This window comes from Engystomops pustulosus, chromosome 4, assembly GCF_040894005.1.
Source record: "Engystomops pustulosus chromosome 4, aEngPut4.maternal, whole genome shotgun sequence".
Taxonomy (NCBI): domain Eukaryota; kingdom Metazoa; phylum Chordata; class Amphibia; order Anura; family Leptodactylidae; genus Engystomops; species Engystomops pustulosus.
In genome coordinates this window covers 42,099,456-42,119,059 of record NC_092414.1, presented here as the reverse complement: position 1 = coordinate 42,119,059, position 19,604 = coordinate 42,099,456, and the positions used below count along the sequence as shown (strand labels likewise).

The following is a 19,604-nucleotide window of genomic DNA, read 5'->3' as shown; positions in this document are numbered from 1 at the left end:
AGAGTAATATTGCTGCTATCAGCTTCCACTGGATCAAAAGGGCCTTTAGATAGGGTATTAAGAACCAGGGTAAGATTACAAGTATGGACTCCGTTAAGAAGCTTGTGTCGGATTCTAAAGGAGGCGGTTATTTTCTTTTTACAAACACATTGTCAATTAAAGTGCAGTCGTGGAAGGCACTTATGGCGAAACTTGGACCTTTAAAGGTACTTGTGGAATGTCCGATCTCTAGTCCTCCTTGCAGGAACTCCAATACCTGGAAGATATTGGGATTATCTTGCGATGGAGTCTTACTACCACAAAAAGATACAGCTTCCAGATCTTGTGATAAATGGTAAAAGTTAGAAGTTTCCTACTTACCTTTAAAAGGTGTCCACAACTTCAGAGGAAAGACCATTTGACATAAGGAATTTCCTTTCAGGATCCAGGCAGATTGAGATTATCTGGTCTTGGATGCAGGATTGTTCCCTGATAAAGTAGATACGTTTCTAGAGGAAAAATGATGGTATCCTGAAGGGCCATGGACTTCCGCAGAGGGTACCAGGTTCTTTTCTTCCAGTTGGGGAGATTAAGAGCACTCTGGCTTTGTTGAGGTAGACCTTTTGTAGTACTTTCTATATCAGGGGAATTGGCTGAAAGCGTCCAGTATCTGATATAGTTCCCTTGTTTCTAGAAAAAAAAAAAATTCCTGAACTTTGTATTCTCACTTGTGGCAAATAGGTCCATCCACATAGGGATATGAGGTGGTTGAAGAGTTCCTGTTTTAGGTACCACTCGTTTGCTTAAGACAGTGGTGGCGAACCTATGGCACTGGTGCCAGAGGTGGCACTCAGAACCCTTTCTCTGGGCACCCAGGCCATCACCAGATAGGACTCCAGGTATCTTCCTACAGTCCTAGACCACCCAAGAGTGGCTGTGTACAGAGCTATTTTAAAGTGACAGTGCTACCTGGGTCTACTGGAGGAGTGGGAAGGTGTGAACAGATTTGGATTATCATTGTAGCTCCTCCTCTGGCCCTGACAATTCTTCCTGTTTATGGAACCCCGGAGAGAAGCTGCAATGATCATCCAAATTTCTTAGAAGAGAAGGGAGTATAAATCACAAATTAAATTTCTGTGTTGGCACTTTGCGATAAATAAGTAGGTCTTAGTTGTAGTTTGGGCACTCTGTCTCTAAAAGGTTAACCATCACTGGCTTAAGAAGTCCTCTGGTATTCTCTATGCCCTGGAAAATGATTGCGGAAAGGTTAAAGCAGTACTCTGCCCATAGAAATATCTTTTGTATCAGCGACAGTAGATTTGGAGATCTGGTCCCCCCTTGTCTTTTCAGATATGACACCGTAGTGATCAGTATCTTTTAGATGGGCTTTGCTGGATATTAGGGACTCCAACAGCCCTCGCAATTCTCTGTAGTTGGAAGACAGGATCTTGATGTGTTGTGGCCATAGTCCCTGTACAAGATGGTCCTGAAAGGAACCAACCCATTCTGACTTGCTTGCATCTGTCTGGATTGTTATCCAAGGTTGTTGGATCCATGGCAGCCCTTTGGCCAAATTTTCTCCTTTTAGCCACAGGAAATTTTACCTACGGGTTGCCGGAATAGAAAACTTTTTTCTAGACCCGAAGGACTCTTGCTCCAAGATAAAAGGACCCAATTTTGTGTGGCTTTTACAGCACGCTATGCAGGGATGCAGGCTGTAAGTTGTCCAAGCAGCTTCATTGATGATCGAATGGAAAGTTTCTTCCTGAAGGATTGTATTTGGATTGTCTGATGTCCTTGTCCTGTGGAAGAAAAGATGTTTGTTGACATGAGTCTAGGATAACTGCTAAAAATTTGAGCAAGAGGTGTTAGGCTTGTTTTTAAGAAGATTATCATCCATCCCAGTTTTGAAAAAGTGTGGAAATTTGCAGATCCCGGGGCTATTAGGTCTGGTTTGGTTTTGGCTAGAATTAAGAAGTTGTCTAAAGTAGTGAATGATTCATATGCCCTGGTTTTTTAGGAAAGCGACAACCTCTTTTATCAATTTGGAAAAAAAACCCTGGGAGCAGAAGATATCCTGAAAGGTAGTGCAAAGAATTGGAAGTGGTGAACCTCCCTTTCTGAGGATAGGACAGTAAACCACAAGAATTTTTGAGAAGGACGAATAGGAACATTTTAATATGCATCCTTCAGATCTATGGTGCACATAATCTGGGTGAATGAGAGGCGTAGCTGACCTTACCGACTCCATCTTGAGACATCTGTAGACTATGAAATGGTTGAGATCCTTTAGGTATGTAATAAGGCGGTTTGAACCATTGGGTTTCTTTACAGTAAACAAAGGAGAATAAAACACTTGTTCTCGTTTTTCTGGTGGAACCCTTATAATGGCCCCAAGTTGGGTAAGGTTTGGACTTCTTGCCAGATGGTGAGTTAAGAAAAGGAAGCATCTTGGAGGGGAAGTAATAGAAAAACTATTCTATATCGGTTTTATATTATGGCTTGTGCCAAGATATTTGATGTAATTTCTGCCCACTGTGAGGTGTACATCAGGAGTCTTCCCCCAACTCTGGCATCATTGTTTCTTACTTTATGAGAGATCGCTGTTGAGGAAAAAAGGAACCCACATCCTCTGTCTCTCTTAGGATAGCTCCAACAACGTTGTTTGTCTGTCCTAAGAAAGCTATCCTTCTGGTCTCTAGGGGCTCAAATAAAATTCTTCTCGGAGCTGGGCTTGTTTTCAGGAAAACCCATTTTCCTATCAGCAGCTTTTTCCAAGTTACTATCATGATCTGGTCCAAAGACAAATTCTCAGGAGGAGGGGACTCCACACAGCTTGGTCTCGGAACGAATTTCCCCTACCCATTGTTTCAGCAAAGGACTCTTCTAGAGGCATTATAGATAGCTTCTTCCTTGGCTGAGAACCTGATAGACCCTGCTGATGCATTTGCTAGATAGGGGGTTTTAGAATAGGGATGTTTTCCAAGATTACTTCTCTAGGTATATGTTCTCTTACATGGTTCTCAAATTCAGCTGTGAGAGTGGTCTTAAGATTCAACATGGAGGCATGCCAAGCCTTTTTAGTAGGGCGTCGGATTTAAGTGTGCTGTGTCTTCAGATAGCAAGTCCATTTTCTTAGAAACCTAGGTTACCTGGAAATCAACTTCATGACATGAGTCCCACACTTTTGAGTCTTCAGGTACAAATATTAAGCGTTACTTGAAATTTTTTATAACAGATTAAGGTTTAAAAAAAAAAAAAAAAAGATCTTTTTTAAGGATCTTGCCATTCAGCTGAAATTAGTTCTTAAAGAGTGTTAACTGGAAACATTCTTATGCATCCTCCTCAGTCCCCCAAAGAGATATTTGCCTGATCTTGGAGGGGCCACATATTCAAAGTTGAGCACATCCCTCACTGCTTTTAGTAATCTAGTCATCTCTGCAACTGGAAATTCATATCTGGTTTCAGAGTCTTGTGATTCAGAAGATGTGAAGTCTGTATTATCTTTATGAGAGGAAGATGGAGACGGTGAGTCTTCAGAATTGGAGATCAACGTAGAGTCAGATTTTTAGGGGGGAGGAGAACTGTGTGAGACATGTGAGGCCGTGATAAGGGATACAAACTTATCTTCAAGAAAGACTTTGATTTCATCCATTAATTATGTCTTTTTATCCATCATTATCTTGTCTATACACCACTTGCTTATGGTTTTGTTTTTATATGTATAGCTTACTAAAGCACATATTACATCTACAGCTTTGCTAGTCAAAAGATTTAGACTTGGATTTTGCCACTTTGCCTTTCTTCTGTTTCTCCTCCTTGTCTTCCCACTTTTCACCTAATTCCTCCTGGAAAGGTAGGAGCAGGAGAATATATATAATATATATGTGTATGTCTAGAAAGAAGGTCTCCTCCAGCTCATTTACGGGTACCAACGGGTGGAGGGCGCCTAAACCTGCCTTTTCAGACCTTACAGTGATGGCAGGGAACAGAACACACAGCTGCAGAAAAGGATCCAGGACGACAAACCCCGAACTGAGACCTTCGACAAACATGGACCCGCTCAATTCCCATTTAAATACTTTAAGGGGAGGCCATCCCTCTGTAGAATGCTGCAGATGGCATTATGGAGTCCGGCAAGTCACTTCCGGTCGCGCCGGAAGTTGTCATGTGTACAGGGAGAACACTGGAGGAAGGATGCAGGGAGGGGGCTTTTAATCTCTCTCCTTTCTGTTCCCACAGTAGTCAGGCATCCATCATGGGGTAGGTTGTGGAAAAGAAACAACTTTTTCCACCTGATTCAACACAATATGTGTAGTAGCCATTTTTTGACGCTGTAAACTGGTAAAAAGGAGACCAAAAGAAATTGGGTCTAGTGGGAGGACAGAATACTGTACTACTGCACTCAGCTTTTACTAGTGTACCCGGAATGCAGGGAACTTGCTTTAGAAAAGTAGCCTTTGAAAATCAAAATAAATTGCACTGCAATTGTTATCATAGATGTTAGATTCATGGTCCAACTGTCTCTAAACTGTAGATGCTGTTGGGTTGCTGGAGGCAAAACACTCTCTTTATTAGGATCTCTGCTGCCTGTCTGGCATCCAATTCCAACTTGACGAGCTGTCGGACAAGGTCAGCCACTGCTGCATTGCCTGCAGCAGCCATTGCTGCGCTCCAGGCAGTGTGCTCAGCTCGCTCTCCAACTGCTTTGCACATTTCTAGCGCTCCGGAAAGATTTTGGTCGAGGGACAGAAAATGGTCTCTGAAATATATCTGCACAGCACCACAATATTAAATATTTAACTACTTTCCAAGAACAAGTTCTTAACCAAGCCAGTGCAAATACCGACATTTTATGTAAACTTCCCCCACTGTGTGCGTCAGCTGTTTTTTCACAGCGGCATACACTTCTATAGGAGTGAAGAGTTGCAAACACGTCCAAGAATAGGACCTGCTCTGAGTTTTTTTTTACATATGTACTAGGCTGAGGAATTATAAGCTGTGTGTATGAGCCCATATAAATACATGGAGCCTTGAGGCAGCTGCAAAAACCTCTGCAGCAACACTTGGGGAAACAATGAAGTGGAGCTGGAAACAATGAGCTACATCGCGTGTTAAACTATTTTTTGTACCGGCTTTCTATTTTCATGTATTGTGTTTAATACAACCATTAAAAAAAGTAAATAAACATGAAGATTAAAACAAATACTAAACCTCTTCATTTAACTTTGAGTTTGTCTTCTCCAAAAACTCAATTTTTGATTGTAGATCTCCAACAGTGCAACTACAGAAATTCACAAGGAAACATGTTTCATTAAAATGTAGATAAAAATAAATCCAATACTATTAATGGGTTGTACTTTTGTGGCCTAGTTTACAGGTACATATGAGAATTCACTAATGCCAAAATATCACCTTCTTCCAAGTTTTTGCCCCACTGCCGTATAAAAAGTAATCCCAACAACCAGCAGTGCTGAATAAGCTGTCATTATGATGCTTCTGGAGCTGGATTTTTATGTCTTTTTCTGTTGAGACCTGCCTAGGCACCAATGGGGTAGCCAAGATTTCATTAGTTTAACTGTTTACAGTTCGATGTAAGGACATTATTATTGTGCCTGGATCTAAGAGTAAGTGTCCCTGGTTTATCATGCTTAATTTTGATGGTAGATGGTAAAAAAACAGATGCATTTTGAAGCCAAGGTGGACCTTCAACCCCTTAGCAACCCAAGAGTTAAAGGGATATTCCATTTCTGCAAACTAAAAAGGTAATTGTTTTCATTATAAAAAGTTAAAAATGTTCCAATATACTTTCTGTATCAATTCCTCAAAGTTTTGTAGATCTGTGCTTGCTGTCATTCTATAGAAAGCTTCCATGTTTACTAACAGTGGACAGAAATCGGTCCATGGTCACACAGGTGCACGGCTCATTATATGCAGACAGATAATATAACGTTTTTTCTACAGACCACGTTGTGACTGGGTTCAATTTATACAAAATTGTGTGAGCAGAAAAAAAGTTGTCCGATTTGGGACACAAAAACCCATTTGTCACTAAAATTTAACCTTTATTTTTATTTTTAAAAGATGGATATATCTTCATCCAATAATGTTTTAAAAAAATACCAGACGAAAAATGACAATACAATTTTTCATATTTAGGTTGGTCGGGAATATCAAGCTTTGTATTTCGTCCAATCTTATATTTTATTTTTATATAGGTCATCACCAATGTCGACGCTTTATATTTTTATTTCTTTATTATTATTATTATTATTATTATTATCCCAGGTAGTCATCAGACTGATGGATGTATTAATATTCTACCTCAGGTCATTTAACCAATATAACTTATTTGTTGATGGTAACTGACTGACTTTTAATTGGCAGTCTAGTGAGACACTGTGTGCGGACTTTCATTAGTCCATTAGACTTTATTTATCATGTGTCAATGCTCCCCACCGTTTTGAGGGATAAGGTGAAGCTTCCTCACCTGCCTCCTGCACCTAAGAGGTCCCAGAGCAGGTGTAAGAAGGGCAACATAGGACAACCAAGATTGACTAGCTCACTATACATTTCATTAAATTTATCATTCCACCCTAAAGCTAGTTGTTTATCATACTCACTGAGCTAAAAACTAACACAACAGCCCCCACGAGCCGTTTTCGGGGTGGGGGGGGGGGGCGGGGTGCCGATCATTGCTGTGGAAGCCCTGGATCAGTACCCCAGGGCTGCCTGCCTGCACAGCCTGAAAGATGGCGTCTGTGACATCATCTTAAAAGGCACAGTGTCAGCCTATGCATGTGCATCAGTATTGCAGAGTATTATCATGAACAAGCAATCAGATGATTGCTTGTTCATGTCCCATGGTGGAAATAGTAAAAAAAAAAAAAAAGTGTCCATCATAAACGCCAAAAATTATGATTTTTACCTATTTATTCCCACAAAAAATGCAATAAAAAAAGTGATCAACAAAACGTATGTACTCCAGAATGATACTGTTGCAAAGTACAACATGTCCCGCAAAAAACAAGCCATCAACCAGCGCTGTAGCCAAAAAAGTAAAAACGTTATGCCACTTGGAAGACAGCAATGCAAAAATTATAGATTTTCCCCCACATTTGGGTTGCTAGGGGGCTCTATGCATAATACAAATAATAATAATCTTTATTTATATAGCGCCATCAAATTCCGTAGCGCTTTACAAATCATAGGGGCGTATACAACTATATTACATTACAAAGAAAAAACAGTCATATTAAACAATAGGAGTGAGGGCCCTGCTCACAAGAGCTTACAGTCTATGAGGATGAGGGGGCGACACAAGAGGTTGTATAATGGTCCCGCCATTCTTTATAAGGGAACAATATAAAATAATTTAATAAATAATTTACTAAACAACGATGTTGCTGCTTGAACCAGCCATCAGCCGCCATCTTATGTACAGGGTCCTGGGTGAAAAAGACTGCAGAGAAGCCTGGAGCTTGGTATATTTCTGCTGTTTGCCAGATAACAGATGGGAGATAGGACATAGGATGGATTAGTAAAGGGAGAGTTGACATTTCAAGCAGTTAGCGAGTGTGATAGGCTTGCCTAAAGAGATGGGTTTTAAGAGCATGTTTGAAGCTTTGGAGGGTGGGTATTAGTCTCAGAATCTGGGGAAGGGCATTCCAGAGAATTGGTGCAACTCGGGAGAAGTCCTGGAGACGTGCATGGGATGTTCGAATTAAGGGAGAGATTAATCTAATGTCACTGGCAGATCGAAGAGTACGGGAAGGGTGATAGACTGAGATGAGAGAAGAGAGATAAGGAGGTGCAGCATTATTCAGAGCTTTGTGGATGAGGGTTATTATTTTAAAGTGAATACGTAAGGAGAAGGGCAGCCAGTGCAGTGATTGGCACAAACTGGAGGCATCCGTGTAGCGTTTGTCCTGAAAGACGAGCCTGGCTGCTGCATTAAGAATAGATTGAAGAGGAGAGAGTTTAGTCAGTGGAAGGCCAATTAGTAGGGAGTTACAGTAGTCTAGTCGAGAGTGAATCAGAGCAACAATTAGCATTTTAGAAGAAGTTTCAAATGTCAGAAACGGACGGATTCTGGAGATGTTTCTGAGATGCATATGGCAAGAGCGAGCAAGAGATTGAATATATGGTGAAAAAGAGAGGTCAGAGTCCAGCACCACCCCAAGACAGCGGGCCTGCTGCCTCGGTGCTATAGTGATCCCACAAACCGAGATGGAGAGGTCGGGGTTGGGTTGGTTAGTAGATGGTGGAAAGACAAGAAGTTCAGTCTTAGAAAGAGTTTCAAGAAGAGAGAGGACATGATGTTAGAGACAGCAGAGAGACATTCACTAGTGTTCTGGATTAAGGCAGGGGTGATGTTACGTGCAGAAGTATATAGCTGGATGTCATCAGCATAAAGATGATACTGGAAACCAAATCTGCTGATGGTTTGTCCAATGGGGGCAGTATAGAGAGAAGAGGACCTAGGACTGAGCCCTGAGGAACCCCGACACAGAGGAAGATGAGAAGAGAAAGTTTCAGAAAAGGAGACACTAAAAGTGCGGTCAGAGAGATAGGAAGAAAACCAAGAGAGCGCAGTGTCCTTTAGGCCAGAGGTCCCCAACTGCTGGTCCGCGGACCAGGACCGGGCCGTTGCAGTTTATCAGCCGGTCCGCGCAGGGGGCTGCGGCTCCGCTCCCCCCGTTGAGTTGTCGGCTCAGGCTACAGGCCGAGGCCTCGTCCACAGAGAGCAGCCCCGAGCTGACGCCATTGTTGTTTTTATTGTTCACGGGGGCCCCCGACACCGCGGCCAGGCCTCCACCGCCTCTGAAGGCCAAGGTCCTGCGGTTCATCTCCGCACCTCACACAACACACGGGGCCCCGGGAGCGCCCGCGGGGGAACTCCTGCCTCAAGACGTGATGTGCCCGCTGTGCGGTGCTGCTACTGCCGCGAGCTCTCTGCTCCCTACGCCCCCCGCTCCCGGCTCCCTGCCCCTGCTCAAGCTCCACACTCCCCTACCGCTCCCCGCACCCTCCCCCCCCCCCCCCGCTCTTGGTTCTTGACCTACCCGCTTCCGGCTCTCGGCTCCCGGCTCCCCTTTTACTCCCGTCTCAACCCGGCTCCGCTAACTCCCCCCCCCCCTCCAGGCTCTCCGCTCCCGGCTCCCTGCTCCCCCTGCCCCCGCTTAAGCTCCAGGCTCTCTAGCCTCCCGGCTCTCACGACTTACCTGCTCCTGGCTACCTCACCGCGCCACCACCGCTGCAGGACAAGGCACCGAAATTTCAAGGAACACAATAGAGAGGTAAGATTACTTTATCTTTGCATATATATGTGTAATATGGGTATATATGTGTAAATATATGTAATATGTGTGTGTATATATATGTGTTTGTATATACAGGCGGTCCCCTACTTAAGGACACTCGACTTACAGACAACTCATAGTTACAGACAGACCCCTCTGACCTCTGATGAAGATTTCTGAATGTTTTACTATAGTCCCAGGCTGCAATAATCAGCTGTAAGGTGTCTGTAATGAAACTTTATTGATAATCCTTGGTCCCATTACAGCAAAAAATGTTTAAACTCCAATTGTCACTGGGGCCAAATTTTTTTTTGTCTGGATCTACAATGATAAAATATACAGTTTCGACTTACATACAAATTCAACTTAAGAACAAACCTCCAGACCCTATCTTGTATGTAACCCGGGGACTGCCTGTATGTATATGTGTGTGTGTATATGCTGTATCTACTGTTTGTTTATGTGTATATATGCTGTATGTATATGCAGCATTTGTGATATTTATCAGGGCTTCTATTTTGTACTACATGGCAGTACTCGGTATGCATTTTATACTACTTGGCGGTATGTTGTATCTATTTTATAATACTTGGTGGCATGCTGTATGCATTTTATAATACATGGAGGTATTCTGTATGCATTTTATACTATATGGCGATACGCTGTATGCATTTTATACTATTTTGTGGCACGCTGGATACATTTTATACTACATGGCTGTATTCTGTATGCATTTTATACTACATGGCGATACGCTGTATGCATTTTATACTACTTGGCGGTACGTTGTATCTATTTTATACTACTTGGTGGCATGCTGGATGCATTTTATACTACATGGCGGTATTCTGTATGCATTTTATACTACATGGCGGTATGCTGTATGCATTTTATACTACATGGCGGTATTCTGTATGCATTTTATACTACATGGCGATACGCTGTATGTATTTTATACTACATGGCGATACGCTGTGTGCATTTTATACTACATGGCGACACGCTGTATGCATTTTATGCGACATGGCGATACGCTGTATGCATTTTATACTACATGGCGGTATTCTGTATGCATTTTATACTACATGGCGATACGCTGTATGCATTTTATACTACATGGCGATACGCTGTATGCATTTTATACTACATGGCGATACGCTGTATGCATTTTGCATTGCTTTATTTTTACACCAAACCGATATGATGGATCTGGTCCGGACACTCCCTGATATCTTATATTATAAGCTCCACCCCTCCATAACCCCACCCCATATGACCAAAGCCCCGCCCCCACCCCCACCGGGCCATGGAAAACTGGTCTAGCTTAAAGCCGGTCCCTGGTGCAAAAAAGGTTGGGGACCTCTGCTTTAGGCCAATGGAGGGAAGAATCCTAAGGAGGAGCAAATAATAGAGGGGATAATGGACACCCCTGTCGAGTTCCGTTCTTGATGTCTATGGGGCAAGAAGATGCATGGGGGAGTTTTACCGTCGTTGTGGGTCTAGCGTAGAGACTTAATTGCATTCATGAACGGGCCCTGTTTACCTATAAAATGTAACGTTTTGAACATAAATGGCCAATTTAATCTGTCAAATGCTTTTCCCGCGTCCAAACTTAGAATAAGCGCTTGTTCCGAAGATTGATTTAGGACTTCTATTAAGTCAATCGCTCTTCTCGTGTTGTCCCCCCTTGGGGGCATGGAATGAAACCCACATGATTCTTATGAATCATGTAGGGGAGTAAGGGGAGCAGGTGATTCGCTATACAGGGTATTGAAATTTGAGAATATTCTTTCATGGGCAAACCCCGATAATAGGAAGAAAAAAAATATATATATATCTTTTGTGTTTAGAAATTGTTGCAAATTTTCCACTTTTTCATAACTAAAGAAAATTCATTATCAAAGTTCCAAATTTTCTGCTTTTAAGGCAAATAGTCATAGCACCCAAATAACTTTTCCCAAATGTCTTCTTTATATTGGCATGTGTTTTTACGCATCCCTTCTCTTTTTTTAGGTTGTTAGGAAGTTCAGAATTTTGGATGCAATTTTTCTCATTTTTATGAATAACGACAAAACCCATATTTAAAAAGCACCTACTCAACTTTAAGTGACTTTGAGAGGCCTAAATAACATTAAAAACACAGGGAATGATCCAATGTTAAAAGCTACACCAAATCAACTTTAAGAAGTGTGTTAACCCTTTAGAGGTTTCACAGGGGTTAAAACAAAATAGAGGTGTAAATTTATAAACTATTTTTTTACCCAAATTTTAGCCAAAAATTAAATTGATTATTTGTGCCTCTCAGGGAAAACACTGATTACATCATTCTCTGGTGTAGTGTAAAGCTGATGTGAGAGGAAAAGCGCTGAGCCAGGCAAAGGAGAGAAAGCTTCATTATCATAATTTTAGAAAATAGTTTTTTTCAGCAAAACCACTCAGCTCAGAGATTAAAACAAGATATGTGCCAGCATCAGTGTAGCTACAGCATTCTCAAAATATGTTTGGTTCATATTGCACGAAATTAAATGGTAGATGGTTATGTATAATAATATACACAGAGTTACAAATAAATGGTTTAGACACCATCATATTAGTGGTTATGGCCTTCGTATGTATGTGTTAATAGTATGCTGTTTTTGGGACTATTAAACCCTAGTGACGCGGCCTGAAAAGGCTCTAGTGACACCCAAGACCCAGTCCTGCTCCCGAGCAGCGGCGTCTAAAGAGACAATTTTAACCTATATGAAAATTGTGTCCTAATTGAAGTCTGCAACAGTTTTGATAAATATCCACCAATATAATTCCTGCTTTTAGCAAAGTTTAAAAAAAAAAAAAAAAAAAAGCATAGTGTTAAAGGGGTTATCCGGGTTTAAAAAATTTTTTATGGCCGGGCTGGGGAGGGCTATTTAAACATAATAAACATGTACTTACTTCCTCCGGTGCTGCCGATGTCCCGCGCCGCGGCCCGTCTTCCCCCTGTGCGCCGGTTTCAGTACAAGGGCGCACAGGGAGCTTCCGGCCGGCCGGAAGCTCCCATGCGAACCATCTCCCAGCGCTTACAACGCTGAGAGATAGGGACGGATGGGAGGAGCCGTCCACAACGCGGACCGGAAGCTCCCTGTGCGCGGCTTCCGTGCCCCTGTTTGTTTACAGGGGCACGGATCGAAGTGACTGCGGCGCGGGACATCAGCAAGTCCATGTTTATTATGTTTAACTAGCCCTCCCCAGCCCGGCCATAAAAAATTTTTTAAACCCGGATAACCCCTTTAAAGTAGACAACCCTGTGCTGTGCCCGATTTATCAGTGTCTGATTATAAATAGTTCTCTGCATTATCTCATACATTTCCTAATGAAGCCTCTAGCACTTTTATAGGCCACACCAGGTTTGTCTATTAGTCTAAAAAAGGTCTAAAACATTTAATGTGGTCCAAAGGACAAGATTTTGGAGCAAATTTTGACAAATTTCTGTTGCGTAGAGTTAAATAAATCTCCCCATTGTGTTACACTAAAGTTTAAAATCAAATGAGTGCTGTCTGACGCAAAGGAGATCTTCCATCAAATCAAGCATGATAAACCTGTGGCACATACTCATTGATCCAGGCACTGTGGTAATCCATTTGTTTTCCATGGCCTCCTTCCTTCTAAAATCAACTTTCAATACTATGGGAATGAATATGAAGGCTCCTAAGGTTGGGTGGCGGAAGCACGTTACTAGAGCCCCTCACTGCTGCAGATTCAGCGCAGAACATGTCTCACCCAACCCCCTGTTCTCCCTCTCTGCTCCATTTGCCTGTGTAATCTAGCAGCAGATGGAAGTGCAGGGGGAGGAGGGATCTGCTGTACAGGAGGGACCTGCTCATTTTAACAGTGAGTGACTATTCAAAGTAGAAGACGAAAAGTAGTTTATGAGTACACTTTTATAGAATATCAGGATTCCAGGGGAAACAGACCCAGTTATATACAGTTAAGCCAAATGTACACTAACAGAAGGGGGACTGTGATCCGGCCACAAATTTTAGGCATCTATGGCACCCGGTCACAGTGCGGTGAGCACACGTTCCCTCACCGCACCAAGACCAAGCATGGAAAAATAAAGGACAGGTCCTATATTTTGATGTCCTACCGTGCCAGCCACTAAGCTTGCAATGGAGAGGGAAGGGGTGATGAGCGCTCACCTCTCCACTCTCTAGCACCGAGCTACAGCCCAGACGAGCAGCCACTCGTGTGAATGAGGCTTTAAATTTAGATTTTTAAATATAGATCTTAACCTGGTATAATATGTGAAGCAGTTCCAAAGATCTAATTGGTCACTAAGGGGATAGTGATAGAAGAGCTTAAAATAAACTACTACTAACGACCTACCCTATGGATAAGTCGCAAGCAGTATTGGTGCATGGAGAAATCCATTTAATTTACTGGGATCTAAATGATCAGTTATTATTAAGGTAGAGGATGGTAATGTATAGACAAAATCAATACAAAGTGCTAAAAATTGAATTCTTTAATCAGTTAAGGACTTCTCAGAAGTAAAATTAATCGGAGTCCGTTGGAATTTTGCTAAAGAATATGCACATTAAGAATACATTGAATACACAGTGAGAACAGGAGTCTAAAACCCATAGTATTTTATGGAATTTAAATCCTACCTCAAGTGTCTGTTTAGTTCTTCAACATAGTGCTTCTGGTCCAGAACAGAAGTGATTTCATCAGCTCTGTGGAAAACAAAGAATGTTAGACACGAAATGTGTTTCCTCCCCTCCAGATAGGTCATCATCAGCATAGGCCATCAATGTTAATTCCTAGAAAACAACTTTAACCTCTTAGAAATAAACATGAAAAAAATTGATTGTTAAATGTGCATTTTCACATACTGCAGTGAAATTTCCCTGTGCCATTCATCATTTCATTACAATTTTGTGCCCTAATTATTTGACACAAAATAATATCAACTTATTTGATCACATTTTGAGCAAATATAAAGACTATTTATACTACTAATACAATGTCTTTTATATTCAGAAGCATAAGGAGGAAATGATAATAATACAGTCCTCCTCAGGGAGATGTACAAGAGGAGTAAACTAAAAATCCCATCTCTTATAGTCCCCATTGTAAGGGTCTTTCTGGTCACGTGACCATGTTTATACTACTGTCGACAGAATATCGACTTTCAGGCAAATTCACACTAAAGCAAATAGCTTCCTCTGCACCATGAACATTTAATGCTAATGGTTATGCTATTTTTCTAGCAGCAGCCAGGCAGGACCTTGCATAATAGCATTGTGTGCTGCGCAGCCTGGCCAGCAGATACATCCGGATGTAATTACTGATAAGCCGTGTTAGGCTATATTCACACTGCGGTATGGGAGACGTATATACGGTCGACGTATTTTATGGCCAATATTCGTCCCCCATAGACGGCAATGGGCGTATATACGTCTGTATATACATGACGTTTTTAATCCGTGCGTACTTACGGCACCGTATCAGTACTGTTTCCGTATAAAATTTGGTAGGCTGGCAAATAAGGGATGGCTGACAGAATGCATCTCCCACTGGTTCTGGATACAGCAGCATATGGTGCACTACCCCATGCAGCCCATATTTTATACGTTCCCGTTGACTTCTATGGGGCATACGAATGCAAATACATGAGAAAATAGGACATGCTCTATTTTTTTTTATATGGCTCAAAAACGGTACGGTACAGTGGCCGTATTGCCCACTGAAAAGAATGGGAACCTAAGGTAGCCGTATATATGGCCGTTTTCACATGTTCGTGTGAATGTAGCCTACTTCTGTATGCCATCAGTTAGTTTGTGTTCTGCGGTAAGCAGCGTGTGTATTGGTGTACATGTACTAGTCCTGAAAAAGACATACCTCATAGGTCATAACTGTGGTGGGTGCTATAATTAGCATATAGAAGAGTTACTGTACTGGTGAGCAGAGTAGAGGTTTGAAATCGCATTCATAGTCACGTGTGCAGGGGGTGGGCAAGAGTGTTGTGCACACCTATGCATGTGGTTATTTGTGACAGGTACCATGCGATTTTTGCAGAACCAGGGACACTACCACAGTCACAGTGCCTGGATCTATGAGTAAATCTTATATTTGTTCTCACTGCACAAGTTCTGATAAAGCAGTAGGGAGAGATTGTAACAGCCTGTAAAACCAGATTAATGAGGGGCTAGCCGCTCAGGTTTATTAGCATATTTATAAAGGAAGTCTAACACCAGGATCCAGCAATGTAAAACAAGCACACTGACTAACTGGTGTGTGCCCCCTTCTGGCAGAATCCAAGACAAGACTTAAAGAGGACCTGTAACCAGATTTAGCCCCCCCCCCTGACTAACAATGTCTGCTGATAAAAGGTTACAAGTCATCCCCATATCGCTTAAAATTAGCTGCCACTTTTCTGACTCATCTCTGGCTTTCTGAGAGAGGAGAAGAGTCAGACATACCAGTGAGCCATGCCCCAGTATTCTGACTGACAGCTCTGTGTCTCTTTAAATCTCTGCTCTGCTTCCTTATACTTTAGGGACCGTCTGCTAACATTCAACTACAGACATATAAAGCTCTACATGCAGATGGGAAATATAGTGTATATTTTTATAGAGTGTATTGTGTGCGTTTTTTTTTTTTTTTTTACACAGTGCCTTGTGTTACATTCATGACATGTGACCAGTGACATCATCTTAGGTCTCTCAGCCTTCTAAGAAACGCAAACTGTACACCATGTATGAGATTACATGAAATCACAGCAGCCTCCACGAAGGATGGAGAGGAGTAGAAGTCCATGGAGGCTGCTGTGACTTCATGTGGTCAGATACATGCATGGGATACAGTTTGGTATTATTAAGAAGCTAAAAGGACATGAGATGATGTCACTCTGGTCACATGACATTAACTGTGACCAGTAAGGAGACAAAAGGCATGGGGAGGATTAGATAGGAGGGGCCGGTTGAGCAGGACACACCCCTCTCTGATGCCAAGTAATATAAGATAAAAGGGAAAACATTTTTTAGCTTAAAGAAGGGGGTCAAATAACTTAATAGAGCTCCATAGGAACTTGTCACTGGAGGTATATGGGCAAATGTGGTGAAAGGTTCCCTTTAAAGTTCCAGCCTCTAATGAAACCTGGAACCCCTTGTAAAAACAAGAACTTAAAAAAAAAAAAAAAAAAATTATCCTGCCAAAGGAGGTACACACCAGTATATTGGTGTGCTTGGTTTACAATGCTGGAACCTGATGGTAGAGGTTCTTTAAAAAGTGTATTTTAGAAGGATGGAGGTATTTGGTAACAAATAAGAATACCATAGTCAAGATGCCCAGGTCTATGAACAAGTGTCTCTGGTAGATTTTCTTTCACCCCTTCAAGTTTTTTCTGGTTCTTTGCAAATTCCATTTTATTTATCCAAAATAAATTGTACTTTCTAGTGGCACCATTTAATATACTGTGCCATGTACTAGGAAGCTGGAAAAAAAATTACAAAATGTTTTTGTAATGTGTTTAAATGTGAGGGGCAGGAAGTAAAAGGCAGGAAGTTCCACTTTACATATCAAGAAAGCGATGCAGAACTATTAAGGTGCGTTCACGCGTGGCAGTGACACATGCGTTTTCAAACGCATCAGAACAGCTGAGAAGAGGAGATTTGCATAGCTGTTAACAGCAGTTTTGTAAACACATTGTGATCAGGCAAATCTCCTCTTCTCAGCTGTTCTGATGCGTTTGAAAACGCATGTGTCACTGCCACGAGTGAGCACACCCTTAATGGATGTATACCGTATATACCGGCGTATAAGATGACTTTTGAAGACTGAAAAATCTTCAGTCTGGTCTGGGGTCGTCTTATACGCCGATAATGTTTCTCACCTTTCCCGCGATCCACCGAAGCTCCGCTGCTACAATCCGGCCGCCGGTGACAGCTACGTGGGTGCCGGCGTTGCAGAGAATATGACGTCGGTACGCGGCTGACGTCATATTCTGTGAGCCGCCAGCGGTCAATGAGCTGTCACCGCCGGCCGGAGTGTAGCAGTGGAGCTTCGGTGGATTGCAGGAAAGGTGAGAAGCTCTAGAGATCCACATGCCATGCAGCCAGCAAGCCCCCAGTATACAGATATACGGTAATTCAGCAGAATACTTTTACAGGCTGGCAGTATACTGGGGGGGGGGGCATTTTGGCTATATACAGGGGGGACTGGCTGGCAAAATACAGGGGGAGCTGGCTGTATACTGGGGGGACTGGCTGGCAATATATAGTGGGGGCTGACTGTATACTGGGGTGGTTGTTTGGCTATATACAGGGGAGGGCTAGATATATACTGGGGGGGCTGGCGGTGGTATATGGCATAGTAGTTATATTCCTGTACATAAGGGGCAGTATTATAGTACAGTATGGTAACATTTACAGTACAATGGACGATGGTAATGTTATTGTTGTATGCCTTATGTTTATGAGCGACAGTTTTCCTGCTATATACCTGCATGTCAAAAGAATTTAAATTAAAAAAGGACCATGTTAAATTTTTACCAGTGTTTTGTATGCGTTGGAAAAGGGGTAGTCTTATACGGCAAATATATCTTAAACAGGAAAGTAGGGGGGTCGTCTTATACACCAGGTCGTCTTATACGCCGGAATATACGGTAATTATAAAATTACCTACAGCCCTTTAAGAGATGTGTAAGTTGTCATTGTTATAGGGATGGGATGATGCTTTCATTGATACTTAAACCTTAATGGGTCTGATCATATAAATATCTGCAGCATTGCTAGGTTCCATGCTCAAACCTGTTCATGGCACCTAAAGTACGATCAGTACCAGCCATGTATGGAGAGGGCTCTGTCCCTAAACTCTTTCCACATTCCCCTTCACAACCGGCTGGATGTAAAGGGTTTAATCTAACGGAACGCAGAAACCTCCAACAAATATATCCAGTTTGCAAAAACTACACCACTCAAAGAATCAAAAGGGTATAATAAGCATTTTCACCACAAAGATTTTTTTTATAGAATTTATTAACATTGGTCCATGGAAATTATAAATTACATAGAAAATACTTTGTAGAGTTAAATAAGTTATTTCTCCTTAACCCCCTTCCCACAGCAGCCCTTTTTCGTTTTCACGTTTTCATTTTTCTCTCCCCACCATGAAAAATCTATAACTTTTTAATTTGCTATGTACAGAGCTGTGTAATGGCCTGTTTTCTGCGTAACAAATTCCACTTCACAATGGTGGTATTTAAAGGGAACCTGTCACCAGGAGACCCATTTTTAGCACTCCCCCAGTCCCCACAGAGCATACTACATACACTGCCAAAGTGTTTTTGTATTAAAAATTGGTTTTACAGAAAAAAAAGATATGTTATATTGTAACTTTCATTAGTATCTGCTGTGTGACTAGGCAGTTGCCTTTTGGGTGGGTCTGGAAAGGAGCAGTTTCCCGGCCACCCTTGGAGGAACAGCTTCTCCATGTGACCTTTTCAAATATATGAAAACACTAGGTTTAGCGACGCCCCCTGCTCCTCTACAGCCAATCCCAAGTGTGGGGAGTTATTCATATATTTGAAAAGGTCACATGGGTGGGGGTGGGGGGAACTGCTCCTTTCCAGCTCCTCCCAAAAGGCAACTGCCTAGTCACACAGCAGATGCTAATGAAAGGTACAATATGACATATCTTTTTTTCTGTAAAACCAATTTTTTATACAAAAACACTTTGGCAGTGTATGTACTATGCTCTGTGGGAACTGGGGGAGTGCTAAAAATGGGTCTCCTGGTGACAGGTTCCCTTTAATCTTCCATGACATGTACTGGGAAGCAGGAAAAAAAATTCCAAATGCAGTGAAATTAGTGAAAAATGCGTTTGCGCCGTTTTCTTGTTGGCTCGAATTTTATGGATTTCACTGTGCGCCCCAAATGACATGTCTACTTTATTCTTTGGGTCGTTACAATTACCGGGGATACCAAATTTGTATAGGTTTTATAATGTTTTCATACATTTACAAAAATTAAGACCTCAAAAAAAGAAAAAAATTATTTTGTCATCTTCTGGTGCTAATAATTTTTTTATACTTTGGTGCACGAAGCTGTGGGTGGTGTCATTTTTTGCGACTTTTGATGACGTTTTTATTGCTACCATTTTTAAGACTGTACGACCTAAGGGTATTTTAACCCTAGGTTGTCTGTTTGGTTGCTGATCGCACATTGTAATGAAAGGGTTAAAACGGGACAATCGTTGCTCCCAGATGATGGCGCCATTTTTTTTTTTAGGTCACCCGCAGACCCCGGTCCATGCACCTGCACTGTGACGTACTATTACATCACA

The 19,604-nt window shown here is 41.9% G+C and overlaps 1 protein-coding gene across 5 annotated transcripts in view; it reads right to left on the bottom strand.

The window, feature by feature from the left end:
• The window catches only part of RUFY1 (RUN and FYVE domain containing 1), a 117,104-nt gene that overhangs the window by 61,876 nt on the left and 35,624 nt on the right, over positions 1 to 19,604 (bottom strand). For all 5 annotated transcript variants that reach the window (XM_072145788.1, XM_072145787.1, XM_072145785.1 and 2 more), the window contains 2 exons: positions 13,928 to 13,993; positions 5,194 to 5,263 (listed from right to left, as the gene is read on the bottom strand). In XM_072145788.1, the coding sequence (XP_072001889.1) occupies positions 5,194 to 5,263; positions 13,928 to 13,993 (136 nt within the window). The remainder of the gene's footprint in view (positions 1 to 5,193; positions 5,264 to 13,927; positions 13,994 to 19,604) is intronic.